The 20,501-nt window shown below is 39.6% G+C and overlaps 2 protein-coding genes across 4 annotated transcripts; one reads left to right on the forward strand and one right to left on the reverse strand.

The window, feature by feature from the left end:
- Positions 1–2,826: 2,826 nt before the first annotated feature.
- Positions 2,827–10,652, reverse strand: nudt5 (nudix (nucleoside diphosphate linked moiety X)-type motif 5). Of its 3 annotated transcripts, none has more exons than XM_024260849.2 (10): positions 10,506–10,652; positions 10,141–10,214; positions 7,152–7,219; positions 7,024–7,076; positions 5,588–5,695; positions 5,416–5,511; positions 5,198–5,299; positions 4,106–4,114; positions 3,971–4,024; positions 2,827–3,872 (listed from the first exon to the last, which is right to left on the reverse strand). In XM_024260849.2, the coding sequence occupies exons 2-10, from the start codon at positions 10,195–10,197 to the stop codon at positions 3,763–3,765; spliced, it is 657 nt and encodes a 218-aa protein (XP_024116617.1). In that variant the 5' UTR covers positions 10,198–10,214; positions 10,506–10,652; the 3' UTR covers positions 2,827–3,762. The 3 variants fall into 3 exon arrangements, with proteins under 3 accessions (XP_024116617.1, XP_024116616.1, XP_024116615.1); XM_024260848.2 differs by lacking the exon at positions 10,506–10,652 and adding an exon at positions 10,351–10,497 and having other exon boundaries at positions 10,141–10,313; XM_024260847.1 differs by lacking the exon at positions 10,506–10,652 and having other exon boundaries at positions 10,141–10,499.
- A 237-nt stretch (positions 10,653–10,889) lies between these two features.
- On the forward strand, positions 10,890–18,933 carry cdc123 (cell division cycle 123 homolog (S. cerevisiae)). The gene is made up of 13 exons (XM_024260846.2): positions 10,890–11,070; positions 11,289–11,360; positions 12,173–12,236; positions 12,340–12,372; positions 14,044–14,139; positions 14,212–14,318; positions 14,516–14,567; positions 17,001–17,076; positions 17,254–17,376; positions 17,466–17,494; positions 17,567–17,674; positions 17,761–17,898; positions 18,616–18,933. Exons 1-13 carry the CDS (start codon positions 10,997–10,999, stop codon positions 18,676–18,678), a joined length of 1,035 nt encoding a protein of 344 aa, XP_024116614.1. The 5' UTR covers positions 10,890–10,996; the 3' UTR covers positions 18,679–18,933.
- The last annotated feature ends 1,568 nt before the right edge of the window (positions 18,934–20,501 follow it).

The following is a 20,501-nucleotide window of genomic DNA, read 5'->3' on the forward strand; positions in this document are numbered from 1 at the left end:
ACCCCCCCACCCAGCGCGCACTTTCTCTTTCTCTCCATTTCTTTTCATCTCTGGGCAGCTGCACTCCCTCTTCGTCAGCAGCCCATGTTCACAAAACGCCCCACAAATTTAATTTAGTTTGGTTGTTAGTAGAACCACGAGCTGCAAAACATGCACCAGAACTGCGCAAAGACATTTTAGAAAACTGTGAGGGATTAAGTAAAACACGCTCGTTTGTATGCACCACTAAAGCTAACAAAACCGCCAACTTTCAGTGGAACAAATAGAGCCGTGTAACTTCCGGTTGCTATTCCGGAAGTTGCACCCATGATCCCTTTTACATGAGAGGCCCCAGGAATAAGGTCAATAAAAGAGACATTAATTGTAATTTAGTTTAATCCAAAACATTTAAAAATGATTTTGTTAGCCCTAACCCCTCACAAAAACTATGAAGACTTCTGTGAGATGGTTTCTTTCAGAAGCTCCTGCCGGTCTGGAGGTTGATTCATTTGCGCTGGACCAGAAGAAAAAAAAAAAAAAGCTTTAGCATGAAATTTCAACGTAAACATTTAAAACAAAAAAAGGAAAATGCTTGAGCAGAAATGACTGACATTTTTTGGTCCATTTTCTTTCAACATAATGGTTGTGTGCGATACATGTCAAACTGCACTGTTTAAACTTGCAGTTCTAACACGACAGCAGCATTAACAGAAGCATCACCATGGTAACAGATGCTATCTTCTCAAAACTGCTCAGAGCGACTTATCAGTGCTGAATCTTTCACCATCATCGTGGGAATGTATGTGTGAACGGAACTGTGACCGTGAAGCGCTTTGTGGCTTAAAAGAAGGTAGTTGGGGCTATACAAGTATGTCATCAACATTTCTTAGTTCCCTTTTGAAGTTTTTCAGCCAGTTACTTGTCATGCCTTGACTACAAGTTACTTCCTCTTCTGGTTTTATGGGTTTAAGACAGACATACAGTCATGATCATGTCTACATGCATACATGTGTTGAGTTGCTGCCATGCGATTGGTTGGTTAGAAACGTGCGTTAATAGCAGTTGTACAGGTGTGTCTAATAAAGTGGGCAGGTGAGTGTAGTGTTTATCATCTTCATATGAAAAGCCTGTTTCCAATATGCACCAAAACCAAACTCCCAGCAGCTTTGAATAATACCAGTCATACAGATTAGAAAGGTCAAACAGTCACCAAAAATCCTCCAATTGCCTCCAAAAACACTGGTGTAAAACATGCGCTCCTTTAAAACACAAGAGTACAGTTGTTGATCTAAAAAAGACAAAAAGTCATTTTCTCTTCCCTTTTTTAGTCTGACTGTTCAAACATATTGTGTTTCACCAATAGTAGCTGAACATTTTATTGTAGAACAAGAACCAAACGAAGCCTCATTAGGATAACTGCAGAATCCTCAGGTTGTGCTTGAGAGAGGGGGGGGGGAGCAGAAATACTGTTGTTCTCCTCTTACCACATACAAATCTAACTAGTCACTATCTCACACTCTGTGCTGCATGATAGATAAACAGCGTGCATTAAGTTCCTGTAGTGTGAAGACATCGTGCGAGACATAAAGTTCATAGAAGCTATCATCATTTGACATCTGTGTGTACATGACTCTGACACTCCTCTGGTTTGATGACTTTCTGACACTTTTTCAACCACATGGAACATTAATCATCTCTTAACCACCTGTTTTGGTGCTGTGGTTTGTTTATTCATTTGATGTCCTGGTTTGACTGTCCCTCTATCTCCCTCTGCTGGTCATTGCTAGTACTGTCCTGTCCCCCTTTTACTGTTTTCCTGTTTTTGTTTCCACAGGTGTTTCTGACACACCTGTCCACCTGTATTTAAGACTGGCTCCTCCACCTTCACCCTGCCAGTCCACCTGTTTACCTTGAGTATTATAAATGCCACCGCTGAGGTTTGCTGATCTGTGACTTTGCTCCCCAGTGTTTGACCTTTAGTTTTTGCCTCTATTCTTCAGTCTGCTCCAGACTCTAGAGGTCAGGCTCTGACCTCTAGAGTCTGGAAAACCCACTACCCGTCCTAGACTCACAGCATCCCTTATTAGAATTAATTCTGAATTCCAATCTCACAGTGACTGCACGGGGTAGACAGAGAGAGTGGGTTTGTGGGTTTGTGCTCAAAAATCAGCCAAATCTTCCTTCTCACTGGTAAATGTTGTTTGGTGTTTGACATTCTGGTTCATTAAAAGATTTCTGCATGATGAGGTTAAGGTCAGGACTGCTGGTAGACTGTTCCACTCTCTCCTGAACTCTGGAGCTTTAGTCTCTAATAAACCTTGTTCTGTGGGTCTTGAAGCGTAAACTGGAGTCCAGGCTGTGGAGAAATAGGATTGTTCCTGTCTTCTCACCTGGATATCTTTCTGGATCAAGATACTGTCCACTGATTACAAGCTTCTGCCCCACCAGCTACAAGGTTCAAAACTATAGAGTTGGGATTTTACAGCTCTCCAATTTTGATGGAAAAGTGACGCCAGAAATTTGTAGGATGAATTTGCCAAGTTCTCCCCTTCAAACCCAAACTGCTTTGATGGTCAATAGCAGGGGTGGCCAACCCAGGTCAAGAACCTCAACTCTGCCTGGTGTCTCTGCCTTCTTCCCCACATCCGGACCGGGTCACGGTAGTACCAGTCTAAGCAAAGATGCCCAGACTTCCCTCTCCCCGGTCACTTCCTCCAGCAGAGAGACATAGTCTCTCCAGAGTGTCCTGGGTCCTAACCAGGATCTCTTGCCAGTGGAACATGTCAGAAAAACACAACACGTCCCAAAATCACCGACTATCAGACTTTGGTTTCCCAGTGACATTCATTAAGCATTAAACCAAAAGAAGGCTTGTTTTATTCAAAGTCAGTACTTCCTAGTTACTACATGAAGAGGAAAGTTCATTGTTCCATCATGTTACAAGGTCAGCAGTTCTAACATTAAATGAATCTAGTACATCAGCAGCATTTGCAAAACAAAAAACATGTTTTCTACTTTCAGATGGGTTACCATGACAAAAGGAGCTCTTAAGAATTCATGAATCAATCAACATCTAGTGTGTAAACGTCTGCTCTTCCCAACAAAACCAGAAGACATTTGAACATTTTCTATAGCAACTTCTGTCTAAATCCACAACCCAACAACATAGAAGAAAGAAAAAAAACTAACATTTAGGCTAAAAACGACCCTTTATGTCAACCTTTCTCTTCTTCCAAACATGGGAAGTTCACTAAAATGACTTTGCTTACTGTTGCTTTTTTCTAGTAACTATATTTTTGTGCAACTTTTTAAAACCATAAAACGTAGGTAATGGTCTAATGAAAAATGAAATGTCTATACTTTAACATCTCCTGCTTTTTGAATATTTCATTAAAAACAGTTTGTTAGCAGCTGTGGGAAATAGCTGTCTTTCTAAAGGGTCGACTATTAGTTTTTGTTAGTGTGAACATTAAAACTCAAAGGAATGCATGAAAGTCTCAGTTGAAGCTGAGCGTTTTAATACTGAGAGCAAAGAAAACGCAGGTTGGTCCAGTGAAGGGCATGGAATCTACTCTCATCCTCTGTTGGCACGGAAACGATGTTTTGAATGTTTGTTAGCTTCAAAACCACCACGATACAACCACAAATAGAAATGGAAGAATTTTCCGTTTTCCCTGTTTTCTGTCAGCTTGAAACCACCTCACCAGGTCCACTTCTCCACCAATGGAATCCTAGCAGTTGCGATCCCTCCAGCTGTCAGCAGAGGCCGCCGTTTTCCCGCCTTCACTGCTTCAGAACCGGCAGCTCCCTTGGCTTGAAGAAGGCTTGAGCCATCCCCATGGCAAAGATGTACACTTTAGAGTCCACCATTATTTTTTCTTTCTGCAGCAGATCTATAGAAAGACAAAGAGAAGATGCTTTTTGTTTTTTTCCTTTCTAAAAGTCAGCATGTTAAATCTAAAGAGAACTCATTAAAAGCGGGAAAGCTCACCGTCAATCTTCGTCTGGATTTCGTCGAGCGGTAAAAGGATGACCTCGACAAACTCTGGAAAAGAGAAGACGACCTGTTTTATCATTTACATTATAGAGACAGTATCGTGTGTAAAATATATCAGCGAGCTCTTACCTCCATCGCCTGTGGAAGAGAACAAGAGAATGAGATCAGAGTTAGATTAGTCATTTAAATGTATTCAGTCTTCAACTTTTATGCATTTATTTTAGTAAAATGAACCGTGTTTTTCCCAGTACAGGTCAAGTTTATTTGGATAGTTTGGCATAAGGATGCAACTTATACACTTCTCTGATGTGGGGTTAGTTTGTAGGCCAACAGAAAAAGGGTAAAAATCACTGTATGCTAGTATGTAAGCAATGTGCTAGCCTTTTTGGGTAATTTGGTATCTACTGAAGTTTGTTTTTGCTAATTTGGAGTTTGGCTCATATTTTAGCAACATGCTAACGTTCCTGGCTAATTTGTTATTAACTTTTTTAGGCTAATTTACAGATTAGCTTATTTTTTAGCAACACGCTAATGTGGCATCTACTGCGGTTTGTTTTAGCTAATTTGGAGTTAAGCTAATACTGTATTTAAGCAACAATAAAAATATTTAAAAATTGGCATGTATTAAGGATTTTTAAAACAATTTTACTAAACATTTTTCAAAAATTTAGGTCAACTTCAGCACTTTCATAGTTCTTTAATGAAATTTCCAGTCTTTTAGCAAATTTAACATTTATGCAAATGTATTTTGTATCTTCATCAACTACTTTCAGCAAAAAGCGTTCACGCTAGCATTATCGGAGGTAATGCAAATTTGAGTTTTGAATATGTCTATTTTTTAACTTTCTTGTTTAATTTTGAAGCATTTTGGTACACTGAAAGAGTTGTAAAGTGCTATATAAATAAAGTTAATTCATTCATTAATTTGCAATCATTTTGTGGTAAATGGAAATCCAGATACTGTCATCCTCTGAGACTTTGATAGTTTAAAAAATCTTATTAGTCTTCAGCTTTGCTCACAATTACTTTTAGTTTTTCTTTAAATTTTGCACCATTAAGGTAATAATCTTCAAAATATGTAACTTTTAGCAACATCAACGTAGCTGAAAGTTATTTTTATCAGCAAACTGAAACTATTTTCTCGTGCATATTTGTCTGCTGCTGCTTAAAGAAAACGTCCTCAGCGACGTCTTGGACGGGAAACAAAGCGGCGGTCTTCACCCAGCTCCTGTGTGGGGTGGATGTTCTCCACATCGTCTCCGTTGATGTTGACCAGCACGATCTGAGTCGTGCAGTTTGACAGGCCGGGGTCCAGGCAGGTCACTGCAGCAAAACACAGTCAGCAAACCTTCCTGAAGATAACGGTGTTTACCCAGGCTCTGCAACAGCCAGGTACATAGATTTAAGTGAGTGGAGCAGCTAATGTAATCAAGTGATACCTGGAGTGACCCCCACCACTTCCCCTTTGTAGCCCGTTTCCTCCTTCAGCTCCCTCAGAGCCGCCGCCTCCGCCGTTTCCCCCTCATCGATCAGCCCTGATCGCAGCAGAACCAAGAGCATTATTCTGCAGAGTCCAAACTGTTGGGTGAACTGGAAGGAGACGCGCCCGACCTGCAGGAAACTCCAGGGTGCAGCATCCCAGAGGAGGGCGGAACTGCTTCACCATCACCATGCAGTCTTTGTGGAGAGTCCGCTTCAGCACGCCGATGATTCCCACCCCTGCAGAGAAGCCGTTACACAATCTGAAGCTACTGAATTCAGCTGCTCCTCCTACACATCCACCTTATAAAAGGAGGGTTTTATGGTGACCCCCCAGGTCACATGGGTCACAGTTGTTACTGTAACTTTTCAACCGTTAACGGGATCATTCCAGTAGATTCTGAAGGAGAAAAGCCGCTTTTCTCCTTCAGAATCTACTGGAATGATCCTGTTAACGGTTGAAAAGTTAAAGATTTGGGGTTGAAGCGTCACGGGCGACACCTCAGCTGTTAAAGGGTTAAAGCAGGTGGTTCCACCATCTACAACTTGATGGCAACCGACTCGAAATTTTGCGGCCCCCGCCTTAAAATGAAAGCTCAATATCTACAAATCCATATGTGTCAAAGTCAAGGCCCAGGGGCCGGATCCGGCCCTCCAAGTAACTAGTTTTTTTGTTTTGTTTTATTTAGGCTAATTGGCATGTGCCTAATATTTCAGCTACATGCTAGCTTTTTTGGCTAACTTAGCCTTTCTTTTTTTTAGACTATTTTTGAGTTTAACTATTTTTTCATCTACATGCTACATGCTAGCTGTTTTGGCTAATTTAGTTTTTTTAAGATGTTTTGGACTTTAGCTAATATTTAGGCTACATGCTAGCTGTTTTGGCTAATTTAGGCTTTTTCAGTTTTTTAGGCTACTTTGAAGTTCAGCTATTTTTATTTCAGCTACAAACAGAGCTGTTTTGTCTAACCTAGTTTTTTGTTGTTGTTGTTTAGGCTAATTTGGCATTTAGCTAATATTTTAGCGGACTCACATCTTCAGCATTTTCAGCTGTCAATTTCATCAGCCAAATTCATCTTACAGCATTCACACTAGGATTATCACAGGTAATGCTATATATCTAGTTCATAATTATGTTAAAAAGTTACAGTTTTAAAAATGTAGCCTTAGAGTGTTCAATAAATGTTTATCCTGTTAAGCCTGCAACCTAAGGAGTGTTTTGGATCACCCCTGACCTTAAAGATAAAAACAAACTTTCAATAATCTTTACCTCTGAAGAGATTTGGTGTGAAACGTCAAAGTCAAAGGATCACCTAAACTTGGGATGTCGAAGTGCACAAATTGAGTTCTATGAAGAAAAATTGTAATTTTGCCTTTATTAAGCCTGCTTCCTGAACTTCTTCAGCTCTAGTTTGGGAAGTTGATGCTTGAAAAACAGAACTTCATCTACATTAGAGTGTTGCAGTGGTTTGTTAGATGCCTGTGTGACGTCTGTCAACCGTCAGACTGATTCAGCAGAAAGCAGCTCGTTTGCATCTGACAGTGACAAAAACAAAAGCTGCGTTTACCGTCTGCTTCTGTGTTGTTCTGCCGCGTGGTCCGCTTCACCGTCTCCCATGTTCTTGGAGAGGAAAACACAGAAAACACAAATGGGTTTTCCAAGTCTTGAAGCTGCGGTCGGTGACGTGGATTCTACCTTGTGTTTCCTGCTGGATCGACGTAGGTGGTCTTCTCCAGCTTCACCCAGTTTCCTGATGCCATGAGCTGGAGCACAAGGAGGAAGCAGTCGCTTAGAGATGTGAAAATTGTGTGTTTCTGATAATAGAGGGCATATATATGAAAAATTAAGCTTAAAACTGCATCTCTGAGTATTTCTTTATTCAAATCGTGGTGAAATCAGGAGACGAAATAATACTGTTAGAAAAAGATCTCATGCGAGACGTATAAAATACACTAGGCGTGGCTACAAACTCCCTGCTCTGAGCTCTCAGCAACAGAGGGATAGGGAGGGCGGGGTTGATCCCACAACTTAGAGCTGAATTTCTAATGAACTCCTGCCGCTCTGCAGGAACTATGTCCTAGAAAAGGCTATCCATCTTCCTCTGCTCATCCGGGGTCATGTGGACAGCAGTCCAAGCTAAAAACATCATAATCATCATTAAAAGACCAACGGGAACTATTTAAAAATACATCAATACATTAGGTGATCGGAGCGGGACTTTAATAAGGTTTGATGAGCTATACGAGTTCATTGTGTTTCAGAAAATATCAACTGACTGATAAAGATGAAATATTTTTTTTTGATTCATCTAAATTTTTAGCATAGTAAAAATATTTCACAAACCTATTGCCCTTTTTTCAAAAATTGGCGGGAGAAAGAACTTTAAAGTTGTTTTTCTTTTAAGTCCACCCACCTGACAATCAAAACAATATGTCATTAAAGCAAATTAGAGTTCTGATAACATCTTATAAAGCCAGCTGTTCTTGTGAATAGAACATGAAACAATAAGTGTTGAATTTATTTTTTAAAGTAGATGGTAAAGCTCTTTCTTTCTGTGTAAAATCAGACTTTTGAACGTGAGAGTGAATAAACTCCCTCCTGTGGTCATTTCAGGAACTGCAACACTCCAACTACATTTTATCTATTGTAAAATTGTTCCTAATGGTCTTTTTTACCATGATTATTGAGTTTTTAAGCTAAAATAAAAACATATGGGGCTATTTTGAGGCCAATATTATTTGAAACCCAAATAAAACATAAATAAACTGGTGTTTCGCCCAAAAAAATTAAAATGGCTAAAACTTTTTGCTATTCTAAAACACATTTTATTATTTTCAGCTTCAAACATTCTGTTTTTTATGTTTTAAAATTTCAATTTGAAAACTTTTTTTTTTCATTTTACTAATCTCAAAATTTCTGTTTCAAAACGTTTGGCCCTGTTGTGGCGCATTTGGGCGGGGCAAACATGAAGGGCCAATCAAACTCAATGAGGGTGGTAACTTCAGTCCTGGTGCGTTCACTGACTCTGAGAACTGTGATAATTACAGTCAGAACATGTCTGTTTAGTCTGTACTATCATAGTCTGAAATTGTCCCAAGACGGTGAAAAAGCAGAGTTCTTTTAAACTGCGCGTCCAAAACGCCGCTCTAGCCCGTTGAAGCGCTATCTTATTGTGTTACATAAAAGCATAGAAAAATGCCACGATTTGGCTCCATAAAAAGCAGCAGGAGCTCATTAGAAATTTTCCTCTGGATTGTGGGCAGGACAAAAAGTTAGCCTTGCTAATTTCGTAGCATTCCTTTGTTTACACTCTCTCCCATTAGCTTACAGCCCTTCACAAGCTAACATTAGCCGTACAACTAAAAAGGCGTGCAATATCGTTTCTATCCAGCCGTACATTTTAGATCCAGATTCCAGCTCAGACCAGGAAAACAAAGACGTTCACGGATCTATTTGTCTGACAGTGGATGAATCAGAATAGAGCGGACCAGGAAGACTTTGCCCCGCCCATTTCACTTGCTGTGTCACAAACAGACCTATTTCAAATCGAGTCTTTTCATCGACTCCTGAACACAATTTGAGTAAAGATCATTTTCAATCTGAAATTGTTTATATAGGTCCTCAATCATGAGAAAAATGCGACAAAAACATCCATCCATTCATCTTCCTGACCGCTTCTTCCCTTTCGGATGCGGGGTGCCGGAGCCTAACCCGGCTGCTGATGGGCGAAGGCGGGGTTCACCCTGGACAGGTCTCCAGTCTGTTGCAGGGCCTCAATCACACACCCATTCACTCTCACATTCACACCTAGGGGCAATTTAGAGTCACCAATTAACCTATGAAGCATGTTTTTGGACGGTGGGAGGAAGCCGGAGTCCCCGGTGAAAACCCACGCATGCACGGGGAGAACATGCAAACTCCACACAGAAAGGTCCCAGCCGGGAGTCGAACCGGGGCCTTCTCGCTGTGAGGCGAGAGCGCTAACCACTGCTCCACCGTGTAGCCCGCGACAAAAACATGTTTAAAAAAAAAAAATAAAATAAAAAAAAAACACCATTTAATGGGCGTGGGTCTTTAAAGTATTTTTACAGATGTCTATAGATTTACCCAGAATGTCATTTAGACATTTAAATGTAAACATGAACCAACAATGACTACTCATTTTTAGGCAAAACATGTGCTGGAAAAAGCAATAATAATGTTCATAATTGATTACATTTGAAAGAAAACTTTGTGTTTTATGTTGCTTTAAAACGATGTAAACCCAGACAATAAAAGCTGTAAAAAAATCACTTTAAAGTTAAAATAATTGTAAATTTTTACATATTCAAAACAGTATCATTGCTTCTGAAAAACTAGATTATCTCCAAAAGGGTTTTTTTTTGAATGAATACATGATATTTATTCGGTTTTGTCGTAAAATGTATAAAAAGTATATAAAATGCACAAGAAAAACACTAGTTTCCTAAAAACTGGCCGTAGAAATATCTTAAATTTTGTATAAAATACCAACTTTTAAATCAACTTAAAACTACTATAAATTACTTATGCTGTCCTTGTGTGAATAATTTGGTCTTCTGAAATGTTAACAATTGTCCATAATGGTACACTCCTTTCTTTCTCAGAATATAACAGGATTGCTGAATGTTTATTCACGAAAAAGAAAGAAGAAAAAAAGACTAACCTCTTCTTTGACGACATGTGGGGTTGTGGTCGCTTTGGCTTCTTCGGGATTACTCATTTTTACAGTCTTTACGACTGTAAGGAAACAGTTGAAAGTATAGCCTTTAGAAAATGCTCACTGAGACCTCCTTTAGCTCCCAAACAAACAATTAAACTCAAAGCTACAAACACTATTTCAGCTCAAACTGAAACTCAAAGCTACAAACACTATTTCAGCTCAAACTGGGTGGAACCAAATATTCCCAAAAACGTGTGGTATTTGTTCTGTCAGCACGACGAGAGCAAGACGCTTTAAGGTCATGAGATCACTAAAGATAAACAGTTTAAAATGTTTAGAAAACCCGAAAATCTAGAAACTAAACTCACGTGAAAGCTGGAACTACTGGAAAAGACGGTAAAAAATAAAGAGGCGAGCCACTCTGCACTTTATTCTGTTGTTGGGGAAAATAGACCAATGTCGGTGGTGTTTATTTGACAAAATTGTATAACATTTGTCAACAAAACTTTATTTTTTTTATTTCAAATGATAATTTGTGATAGTTATAGCACATTTTTTACAGAATAAAAACGTTTTGAGTGAAGCTCTTCACAAGAAACGATCTATGCACTGCTCCAGACCAGCGCGTCCCCTCTAAAAGTGCCCCCCGTCAAGAATTCCTAGATGATTCAAATGAACTGCAAGTTATTTATAGTTAATTTTTGTATTATATAAAATAAATTAAACAAATAATTTCAAACATTTTTTAAAGCGTATCGAAATGTAGGTTTGCGTCATGCAGCGTAAAGTTGTTTGTATTGAAATACGGAAGTAGTATCAGCAGGAAGATTTTAAGTGACGGACCAGTTTCCTGTACAGCATGAAGAAGGAGCAGGTTGTTAACTGTCAGTTTTCGGCTTGGTATCCGATTTTCAAGAAACATACGATAAAAAGGTGAATTTTTAAAAACTACGACAATTAGCGCTGCTGTAACATACCGTGTTAACGTTGACTTTTACAGCAAAACATCCGTCTGGCAGTTCTATTCCATGTTTGTTGCTTTAGGGATCAGATTTTATTAGTTAAACCTACATTCTTTCATCCAAGTTTCCTTACACACCTCTTACAGTGGCTCCTCAAATTAAAAAACATTGTTTATGCTTGTTTTCTAGTTTAATTCTTCCATTGCCTCAGAATGTAATCGACTATTTACTGGACGATGGGACGCTGGTGGTTTCTGGGAGGTAAGAATAAAAAAAATCTCACATTACTCCGAGTAATGAGCTCTGATGCGTTTATTGAATGGAATTGAACTTTATTCATATCACAAGGATACATTCATTTGTTATGGCACCGCAGAAGGCAAAAGTTGCATAAAGAAGTTGCAATCTAATTATAAAATGGATAACTAAAATAAAACAGCACTATATGTTTATTTATCTTGATATATGGAGGTAAGTACATATGCTCCATTGCAAATTCCTAAGAAGACACATTTAAAAGTCCTCTGAAACGGTTATTTATATATAGTGTCTGTTTTAAACCTAAATGTATCATTTAGTTTTTCAAAAAGATCAATAAATAGTCCGAAGGTTTTTTGAAAAAGACCAAAGCTGCCAGAGATGGACTCATTTTTAATTAAAAAAAAAAAAAAAACTAAATTATTTGATTAAATCCAGTTAAGAAAAAAAAACAGCTTCTAGTTTAGTTTGTGGTTTTATTATATTTTTAAAGTGTGGTTAAAATCGATAGTGATATAAAAACATTTTCTTATGTAGTAAATAAAATCAACTTTGGAATTGGAAAGATTTGATTGAATTATGTTAAATTTAAACTCGTGAATCAAAGTTCAATCGATTTAGTCATTTTAGATCTGGATGTGTTTATTCAGCAGATTATAATCTGATCTGTTGTTCTAATTAGAATGTTACATCTTTTGTTTTATTTTAAAATGAGTATTAAGTCTTCTTATGATGGAAGGAAAGTCTCATCTTTGTAGAACTGAATTAGTTTGGTTATTTTTCCTAACTTTCACAAACGTTTCTTGTCCCATCAGTGATCAGAACTCGCAGACGAGACACGCTGACAACAGCGACTCAGAGGAGCAGGAGGATGTCCAGGTGGGTGGGGTCACGCTTTTAGACAATACATGAAACTCTCCATTCTTTCAGAACTAAGCAAAGAAACTAATTGTTGGTTAAAGCTCTTTTTTCTCTCCTCTAGTGGTCGGATGATGAAACAACCACAACAGTGACTGTAAGTTCATGTTTCTGCTGCTGGATTTGGGCATTTTGGCTCAACATACTGGAGTACCTCTCCTAATAACCAAAAATATATGCGCTTTTATTTTCTTATTTCTTAATTAATAATCAATAGAGTAGTGGAAACCAGAATAAATTTAATAGTTCCATCACTCGCTCCTGATTTCTGAGTACTTTATGGAAATCTAATAATGATTGAGACTCATAAAGCAGCTGGTTACTGTTTGTGCTTTTATGAATTTAATGTAATTCTCCAAAAGTGTCTTTATCAGCTCAGATGGTTTTAGTTTGAAAGAATCGACATTAATATTTTTGAATCATCCCTTTCTTCCAATTATCTTTAGAGTAGAAGCTCCTCCCCTTTTTCTATCTGAATCCTTTTTTCTGTTTTTAACAGAAGACTCAGCCGAGTTACCTGCTGTTGAAGCCTGTTTTTAACTGTCCATCATTTTTATGATGTTGTGGTTGAAGTTCCTCTTCTTAGTCTCTGCCACTAGGGGGAGCTGCTGGTCCAAACTAGCAGCTTCTTCACAAAAGACGAATAGAGGAAGAATGTGGCTGCAGATCAAAATGAAACAAGTTCAGAATGACTTAGAAAAAAAACAGACAAACTACCAGCGCAAAACTAAAACTTCCTAAACATTTTTTACAAATTTTTAATAGACTTTTTCCTTTAGTCCATGGCCTTTCATGGCATTTTTACTATTATGATAATTATAATAATTTACCTGTAAAACAGTTTTTGTGGCACCCATATTTTTAGTACAACCAAGCTTTTTTTATTATTTATATACACAATAATCATATAAGAAACTGTACAAAAAACACAATTCCTAGCTGTAAGTATTGCACCTCGTGGTAAAGTTAGTCTTTTTTAACACAAAAATTAAGAAAGGTTTTTATGTTTATAACAAATATCAAAACTGTACTGAAAAAATTAAATGTATGAATCCAAAAACAAAGTTAAAACAAGTTCAAAACAATTTACTAAATCTAATAAAACAAAAAGTAATAAAAAACAGTCAACCCTACACTAGTAGCTCAAAGGTTAAACTGGGGATCTGCCACTGTGGAAAATGAAGCTGAACGGATCATATCAGTGTGAAAAACAATGAAAATAATCTTGCATTAGTGATTTGTCAGAAAACTATTCATGTTATAAAGCTTATACCAATTAGAACTCTAAATGTTGCTTTCTAGCACTTAAAAAACAATGATAATTTCAACAAATAGTTTCCCTCAGTGAAAAGAAAAATTCGGCTCTCATCATTTTTCTCTCCTTCTCGTTGTTCTTGACCATTAGAGTTTTAGTCCGCTTACTGGCAGTAGACAAAGTCTTGTATGACGCACAACTGAAGCTGAATTAAAGGTCTTTGTAGAGCTGAGTTTGACAGATCAATGAATCCAATTGATTAAGACTCAGAAAAGTCAAAATAATTGATCAAAACTGTAAAATCGCACTCTGTTTATCACAGTAAACTGTTTTTCTGTTAGCTTAAGGCATTATTCAGGATTTTCTTTTTATTAAATTGTCATTTTTCTTCAGTTTAAATATTTTTTTTTAAGCAAAAATGCCTTTGCAGTGGAAATTGATTTAAAAAAATGACATCTATAAAATGCATTTAGGCATTCATCAGAGCTGTGATCATGGCTGTGTCTTCAATAGGCTCCAGAGTTCCCAGAATTCACCTCCAAAGTGCTGGAGGCCATAAACTCGCTGGGCGGACGAGTCTTCCCCAAACTCAACTGGAGCGCTCCGCGGGTAAACTCTGAGCTGCGTGATGGATGCTCCACGCCACGCACCGCAGGTTCACGCCCTCTGTTTTCCTCCCAGGACGCAAATTGGATCGCTCTGAACAGCTCGCTGCAGTGCGGCAGCCTGGCCGACATTTTCCTGCTCTTCAAAAGCTCCGACTTCATCACCCACGACCTCACGCAGCCGTAAGGCCCCAACCGACAAACACACCCAGATTCTGACGAATCATGACGAGCAGCAGGCGGGAAAAGACTTTAACTGTTCTGATGGTCTATTTATGATAAAAATCTGTCATTTTTGTGGCTACAGGACAAACTTCACAAATCAAACTTGACTCTGTAAAGAACATTTCTTTTAACTTTCTTTGTTTATGTTTCATCAGATTCCTTCAGTGCAGCGACCAGGACTCCCCCGATCCAATCATCAAATATGAGGTATCTCCTCCGACACACACAGACCTCAACAGATTTACAGTCACTAACATCATTTTAAAGACCCACTCCCATCATCTTTTGATCCATTTTCAATAATTTTAATTATAATTATGCAGTTTGTAGCCAAAATCAGAAAAACCTGTTGTTTTCTAGGACATAGTTTCTGCAGGGTGGCAGGAGTTCATTAGAAATTCACCTCTGAGTTTTGGGCGGGACTGTTGTGTTGGGCAACCCCGCCCCCTTCTGTTTCTGAGGGTTTGGTCCATCAGAATGGAGCAGAGCAGGGAGCTTTTGATCCCAGTGTATTTTCTATGTCACAAATACAATCTCTTTCAAACTGCAGGTTTTCATCTGCTCCAGATTCAACACTATTTTAATAAAGATATACTCAGAAATGCATTTTTAAGCTAAATTATTTTTAAATGTCCTCCATCATGAGAAAAATGCTACAAGAAGATGTTAAAAACACCACTTTCACTGGAGTGGGACTTTAAATGGTTGCAGAGAGATCGAAATGTGATGGTGATTGGCTGTCAAATGTAATCAAAGGCGTCTGTTGCCCAGGAATAAAGTACAAATCCAGGTAAAAATAGCTTTAAAGTCCAGAAGAATCCAGAATCTCACACAAGCAGAAGTTACTACAAAGTTTGGCAATGCCACACGTGTTTATTAATCATCTAAATCTGCACTCTAGGAGCAAACAGATGCTGAACCTACTGTGTCTTTGGGTGGTAAGACAAAATCAAAGTTAGTGTCCAAATCCAGGCCTCGAGGTCCAACTCCTCCTGGTTTTCCACAAATCCTGCCTTATCTGCTGCTGATTACCTGGATCAGGTGTGTTTGGCCAATAAGGAGCTTCAATGGCAGGTTGGTCGGAAAACGTGGACACCGGCCCTCGAGGCCTGACTTTGGTCACAGAGTTAGTTGAATCTGTCATGCATTGATTCCATGTGTGGAGATGCTTATTGAATCATGTTAGAGGAAAACCTGCACACCACCTCGCTACATTCAAAACTGCTGCTCACTTTCAGGTGCAGTAAAAACAGAGAAAGTGGAACAATCACAGCCTAAATGTAAACATTCATGCTCTTCCAAAAAGCCAAACATACCCACATTTTAAATAATTCATTTATGCAATCTCCATAAAAAAAATTAAACTAAAACATTTTAAACATTAGATATATAGCATTACATGTGATAATGCTGGCGTGAATGCTGTAAGCTGAATTTAGGTGCTGAAGATGATAATGTTAAAGTTGATAACTACCTAAAATATTAGCAAAATGATGGCAAATTAGCCTGAAAAACTATTAAAATGTCTAATTTACCCAAAACAGCTAGCATGTGGCTAAAATATTAGCTACAAAATAGCCTAGAAATCCTTAGTAAATGCCAAAACAATTGAAAAAGCTAGCACAAAAAGAGCTGAATATTTTAACAACTGAATGAGCTAAATAGTTGAAAGAGCTGAAGAGCTATAGATGTCCACAAAAACAAACGGAAGAAAAATAATCATAATAACGAAGGCATAAAGAAAAAGTGAATCATTACAGCATGAATGCCAATAAATATTGTCTCCTCTCATCATAGTTCAGACTACAGAAGGCTGGAATAAAAAGTCACGTTCTCTGTGGTTCTTGATCAGAGTTTCTGACAGTGTGTGGGGGGCCGGGCCAAATGTGGAAGTGGGCCTGATCCGGCCCACGGGCCGTAGTTTGAGGACCCTTGCTGTGCATGCTTGAAATGATCAGGAAGTTCATTTTTGAAGACTTTGTGCTTGAAATTATTTCATGAGATCCTCGGTATCTTGGAAATGGAGAGAATCCTGTGGTGGAAGTCACTTCCTGTGATCTAAAGGAGGGGTACCAGTGTTCAGAATCTACCTATCAACACGCTGCTGTTATGAAACATTAAAAAAATCTCTTGAAGCAACAGAATGACAAGGTTCTCTGTTTTACTTTGGAAAAGTTCCCTCAAAGTTTTACAAACTTAAAGGGTAACCAAACCCTAAATCAACTTTTATTATCTGTTGACCTCTATAAATGCGTCTGTTGGTCGTTGCCAAATTTTTGATAAATTAAAATAAACTTGTTCAATTTTTGAAAATATAGTCAAAAAACTTCTGTGTGCTGTCCCCTACAGGTTGAATTGAGGTATTGCAGTTGAGTTTTGTGATATTCAAACCATGTGAATCATGATCTGCAGATCCAGTAATGTTAACTGCCCCCCCGCCCCTCTGACTGGATATTCACATTTCGGCTGTGGGTGGAGTCAGCCTCCAACTTCCCTGTTTGGTTACCCTTTAACCCTGTGAGATCACCAAGCAGATGGAGCTTTGTGGTGGTTTATCTTCTGCAGACACACAGCCCACCTTTAGGCAAACAAGCGCTCCGATTTGTGAGTCTGAATCTGTGAACTCTCCTGCGTCCTCAGCTGGTGTTGAGGAAGTGGAGCGAGCTGATTCCTGGAGGAGAGTTTCGCTGCTTCGTCAAAGAGAACGAGCTAATCGGTAAAGTCTTCTCGTTTTCAGCGCAGCGTTCGTGTGAACGCCAGCCGCTCTGCGAGCGCTGCGGTAAATTTGGACGCCAGCAGAGCTGGAACGCTGGTGGAGCTGCACGGGCTAATTTAGAAGTAATTATAGAAATCAATTAGAGCTGCGCTGACGGCCTTTCTGTGTGCACGGCAGCCATTTCCCAGAGAGACTACACCCAGTATTACCCTCACATCCTGAAGCAGGAGGAGCAGGTCTCTCAGGCCATACAGGACTTCTTCAGCCAGAACATCCAGTACCACTTCCTGGATGAAGACTGTGAGCATTTATTCTGTTTTACTCTGTAATGTCAAACGTTTCTGTTTGATTTCTCTTCATTTCTCATGATGTTCTTCTCGTCTTTGCAGTTGTGTTCGATGTTTACAGGGACAGCCAGGTAAACACTGTCAAATATACATTAGAAAATGATTCTTTGAGCTGGTTTGTGAAGCGCTGTCACATTTGGCAGGGGAAGGTTTGGCTCATCGACCTCAACCCTTTTGGAGAGGTGACGGACTCGCTGCTCTTCACCTGGGACGAGCTGACGTCTGGCGGAGAAGTGGCCCAGCAGCAGCAGGTGACCTCTGACCCCGGCGAGCTTTGTTGGGTCCAAATCTTCTCCAGAGCCAGACGATGACTTACCTTCTTTGTGCACCTGTGCAGGAAGGTCCGACGTTCCGCTTCACGACCAGCGAGGTGACGGTGCAGCCCAGTCCCTGTCTGAGCTACAGGATCCCACGAGACTTTGTTGACCTTTCCACCGGAGAGGACGCCTACAAACTCATCGATTTTCTCAAACTGGTAGGTTTTTATCCCTCAAACTGTCAAAACCACAATGAAAAGAAAAAAAACACTTTCATTGTTCACTGGTATCACTTTTCCAAAGCTGAGTCCATTGTCTCAATCTTGTGCTGAAGGTGCGTCTCTTTAACTCATTTCTGTTTAGTAGAAGGTCCATCCTCTCCAACCAGATCCTTCTTCCTCAACAGACCAGTTGGATCCAGCTCTTTGCAGCTTTTTTCTGTTGGTCACTTGTAGATTTTTTTGTGAAGTAGATGAGAAAAAAGGTATCGAAAACAAAACTCAAGGGATTAATACATTATTTTTGTTTGTTTCCCCCAGGAAGCCTGTTTTATGTCACCTCCTCAGTCACACAAAAGCCTTCGTCAGTGGAACACCTGCATGTTTTCATCTCTGCTTTGATGTTATACATGATATGAAACTATCAATGCAATCAGAGCTTCAGTCAGACTAAATGTCTCATACAGTTTACTCAGTGTTCTATTGAACAGTCTCACAGGTTCTGCTGGGTTTTGAGTTCATCACATCACTGGTGAACAGTATTTTTACCGATATTTGTGCTGTCTCTAAAAATAAGGTGTATTCTTGTTTGTTTACCAAATTCATTCAGCCTGTTTCTGATCAGAAAAGCTGTCAAGTCCTGTTGTTCATGAGCAACAGAATTTTCATCAAACATTAAGAAAAACTTTTGCTAAAAGTTTCTTTTTTTTCCTACAGACTAAAAACCAACAGGAAGATTCCGAGGAGGAGGAGGAAGAGGAGGGAGATATTCCACCATGACATCATCTGCATATAATGCCACATGCATGAAAGGACTCCACCTTTTTGTGTTTGGAACGCCCTCCTCTGAACTGGTGGCACTCGGATTCATTCATGAGGCTCCAAATGAGACGCGTTTAGGATCCTCCCGTTGTCCTCCCTGTCTGTGACGCTGCAGCAGAGGCCTCTGCAGGGTTGATTTTTTAGTTGTTCCAAGATGTTCTCCACTGAAAGGTTTTCCTTCCTTTTATACATTAAAATCCTGTGTTGTGTTAATTGTGTTGTTCTTCTCCTCCTTTGATCAATTCTTACATCTTTCTTTCATTTTATTTTTGACATGCTCATTCTTCACTGCTCTAGGCGCTTGTTTCTGCTTTTTTTTCCCATCATGCATTTCCTTTAGCTCCACAACAAAAAAACAAAGTTATTGGTAAACTTCTCATCGTTTATCAAGCTGCTGCCATTTTGCAGTAAACTAGTACATTAGGAATGGATCGAGCTTTTACGCAACACTTCTCATTAAGCTGGGAGCTAAACGAGCGGCGTGCGCGCAGCGTGTACGCGGCACGCCTTCATTTCTTTCCCTCTTCCTTTGCTGGATTGATGGAGCAATTACAGGGGGCTGCGCAGAGCTGGTGTGCTTCCACTTACGGTTCCCCGGGTGAACTGCTGGGGACAGGAAATGGCCTGCAAGACTCCGACTGAGGGGAATGTTCTGCATCCATCATCATTTTAGGGGAAGAAGTGTGCCTGCAGACGTGACATAAATGTGAGGCGGCATCAGATGAGCTCCTCTGATGGAAACGCCGCCGTCTCTGTGGTGACTAATCCTCCTGACTCTCTGCAGGCTTCGCTCTTCTCTGCTGACGAATTTAAAAAAAACTTTAAAAAGGAATTTTGTAGGGAAAGTAGATGCATATAAATATTACATAATGCAGTGGTCTAGCAGCAGAGGTCCCAGTTGTCAACGTAGGTTCTGAGGATATTTGGCTGCCAGCCCACACACAACTTGGAGAGTTGCATATTGTTGACCCTGTGCAGCTTGGGAACATGGTGGTGTCGGAGGAGGGGGGGAAAGGCCAGAACACAGTGGCAGTGATCCGCCAAGAGAGTGTAAATCAGACAGAACCGCTTGATTTGACTAGTGTTTCTTGGCCAAACTTGTCACCATCACAAGTTGAACAGGTGTTGGAGCTTTTAAAAACTCATAGCGATGTTTTTAGCCGGGGTGAAGGAGATTTGGGGTGCACTACGTTAGTGGAGCATGAGATCCATCTTGAGGATGAGGCCCTGGTGCGGCAACGCTACCGTCGCCTCCCCCCCTCGCAGTATGAGCAGGTCAAAGCCCACATTCAAGAGCTGTTGGAAAGGGGGGTGGTGAGGCCAAGCTGCAGTCCGTTTTCTTCTCCTATTGTGGTTGTTTTTAAGAAAACTGGAGAATTGAGACTTTGTGTGGACTACAGGTTGCTGAACGCTAAAACGCGAAAAGACGCCTACCCGTTGCCGCGTATCGAAGGAACCGTGGATGCTCTCACGGGTGCTCAGTGGTTCTCATCTTTATACCTCGCCAGCGGTATAACCAGGTACCTGTTGCAGAGAAGGATAGAGCACACCCCACCATTTCAGAAACACTGCTCTAGTCAATCAGCCGATATGTGGTTTCTTCAGTCGTCTGTATCTGCTGTATGGTCATTGTTAATATTTTATGTATTTATTAATGATTGATTTTCTAATTCATTTTTTAAATTAATTAATTAATTAATTAAATTCATTATTTTGTGTTAAAAATAAAGATGCTTGAGAACATTTTAATGTTTTATCAGCGATTTTCTTCTGAAAATCCT

This window comes from Oryzias melastigma, linkage group LG23 (genome assembly GCF_002922805.2).
Source record: "Oryzias melastigma strain HK-1 linkage group LG23, ASM292280v2, whole genome shotgun sequence".
Taxonomy (NCBI): domain Eukaryota; kingdom Metazoa; phylum Chordata; class Actinopteri; order Beloniformes; family Adrianichthyidae; genus Oryzias; species Oryzias melastigma.

Excerpts from the sequence above, each read along its gene's own strand:
- cdc123 (XM_024260846.2), top strand. The coding sequence starts at position 10,997 with ATGAAGAAGGAGCAGGTTGTTAACTGTCAGTTTTCGGCTTGGTATCCG. Across the intron at positions 12,373-14,043 it reads AAACAACCACAACAGTGACT|GCTCCAGAGTTCCCAGAATT; the intron begins GTAAGTTCATGT and ends TGTCTTCAATAG. Across the intron at positions 17,077-17,253 it reads CAAAGAGAACGAGCTAATCG|CCATTTCCCAGAGAGACTAC; the intron begins GTAAAGTCTTCT and ends TGTGCACGGCAG.
- nudt5 (XM_024260849.2), bottom strand. The coding sequence starts at position 10,197 with ATGAGTAATCCCGAAGAAGCCAAAGCGACCACAACCCCACATGTCGTC. Across the intron at positions 5,696-7,023 it reads GAACAACACAGAAGCAGACG|GGGTGGGAATCATCGGCGTG; the intron begins GTAAACGCAGCT and ends GCTTCTCTGCAG. Across the intron at positions 5,512-5,587 it reads CACCCTGGAGTTTCCTGCAG|GGCTGATCGATGAGGGGGAA; the intron begins GTCGGGCGCGTC and ends TGCTGCGATCAG.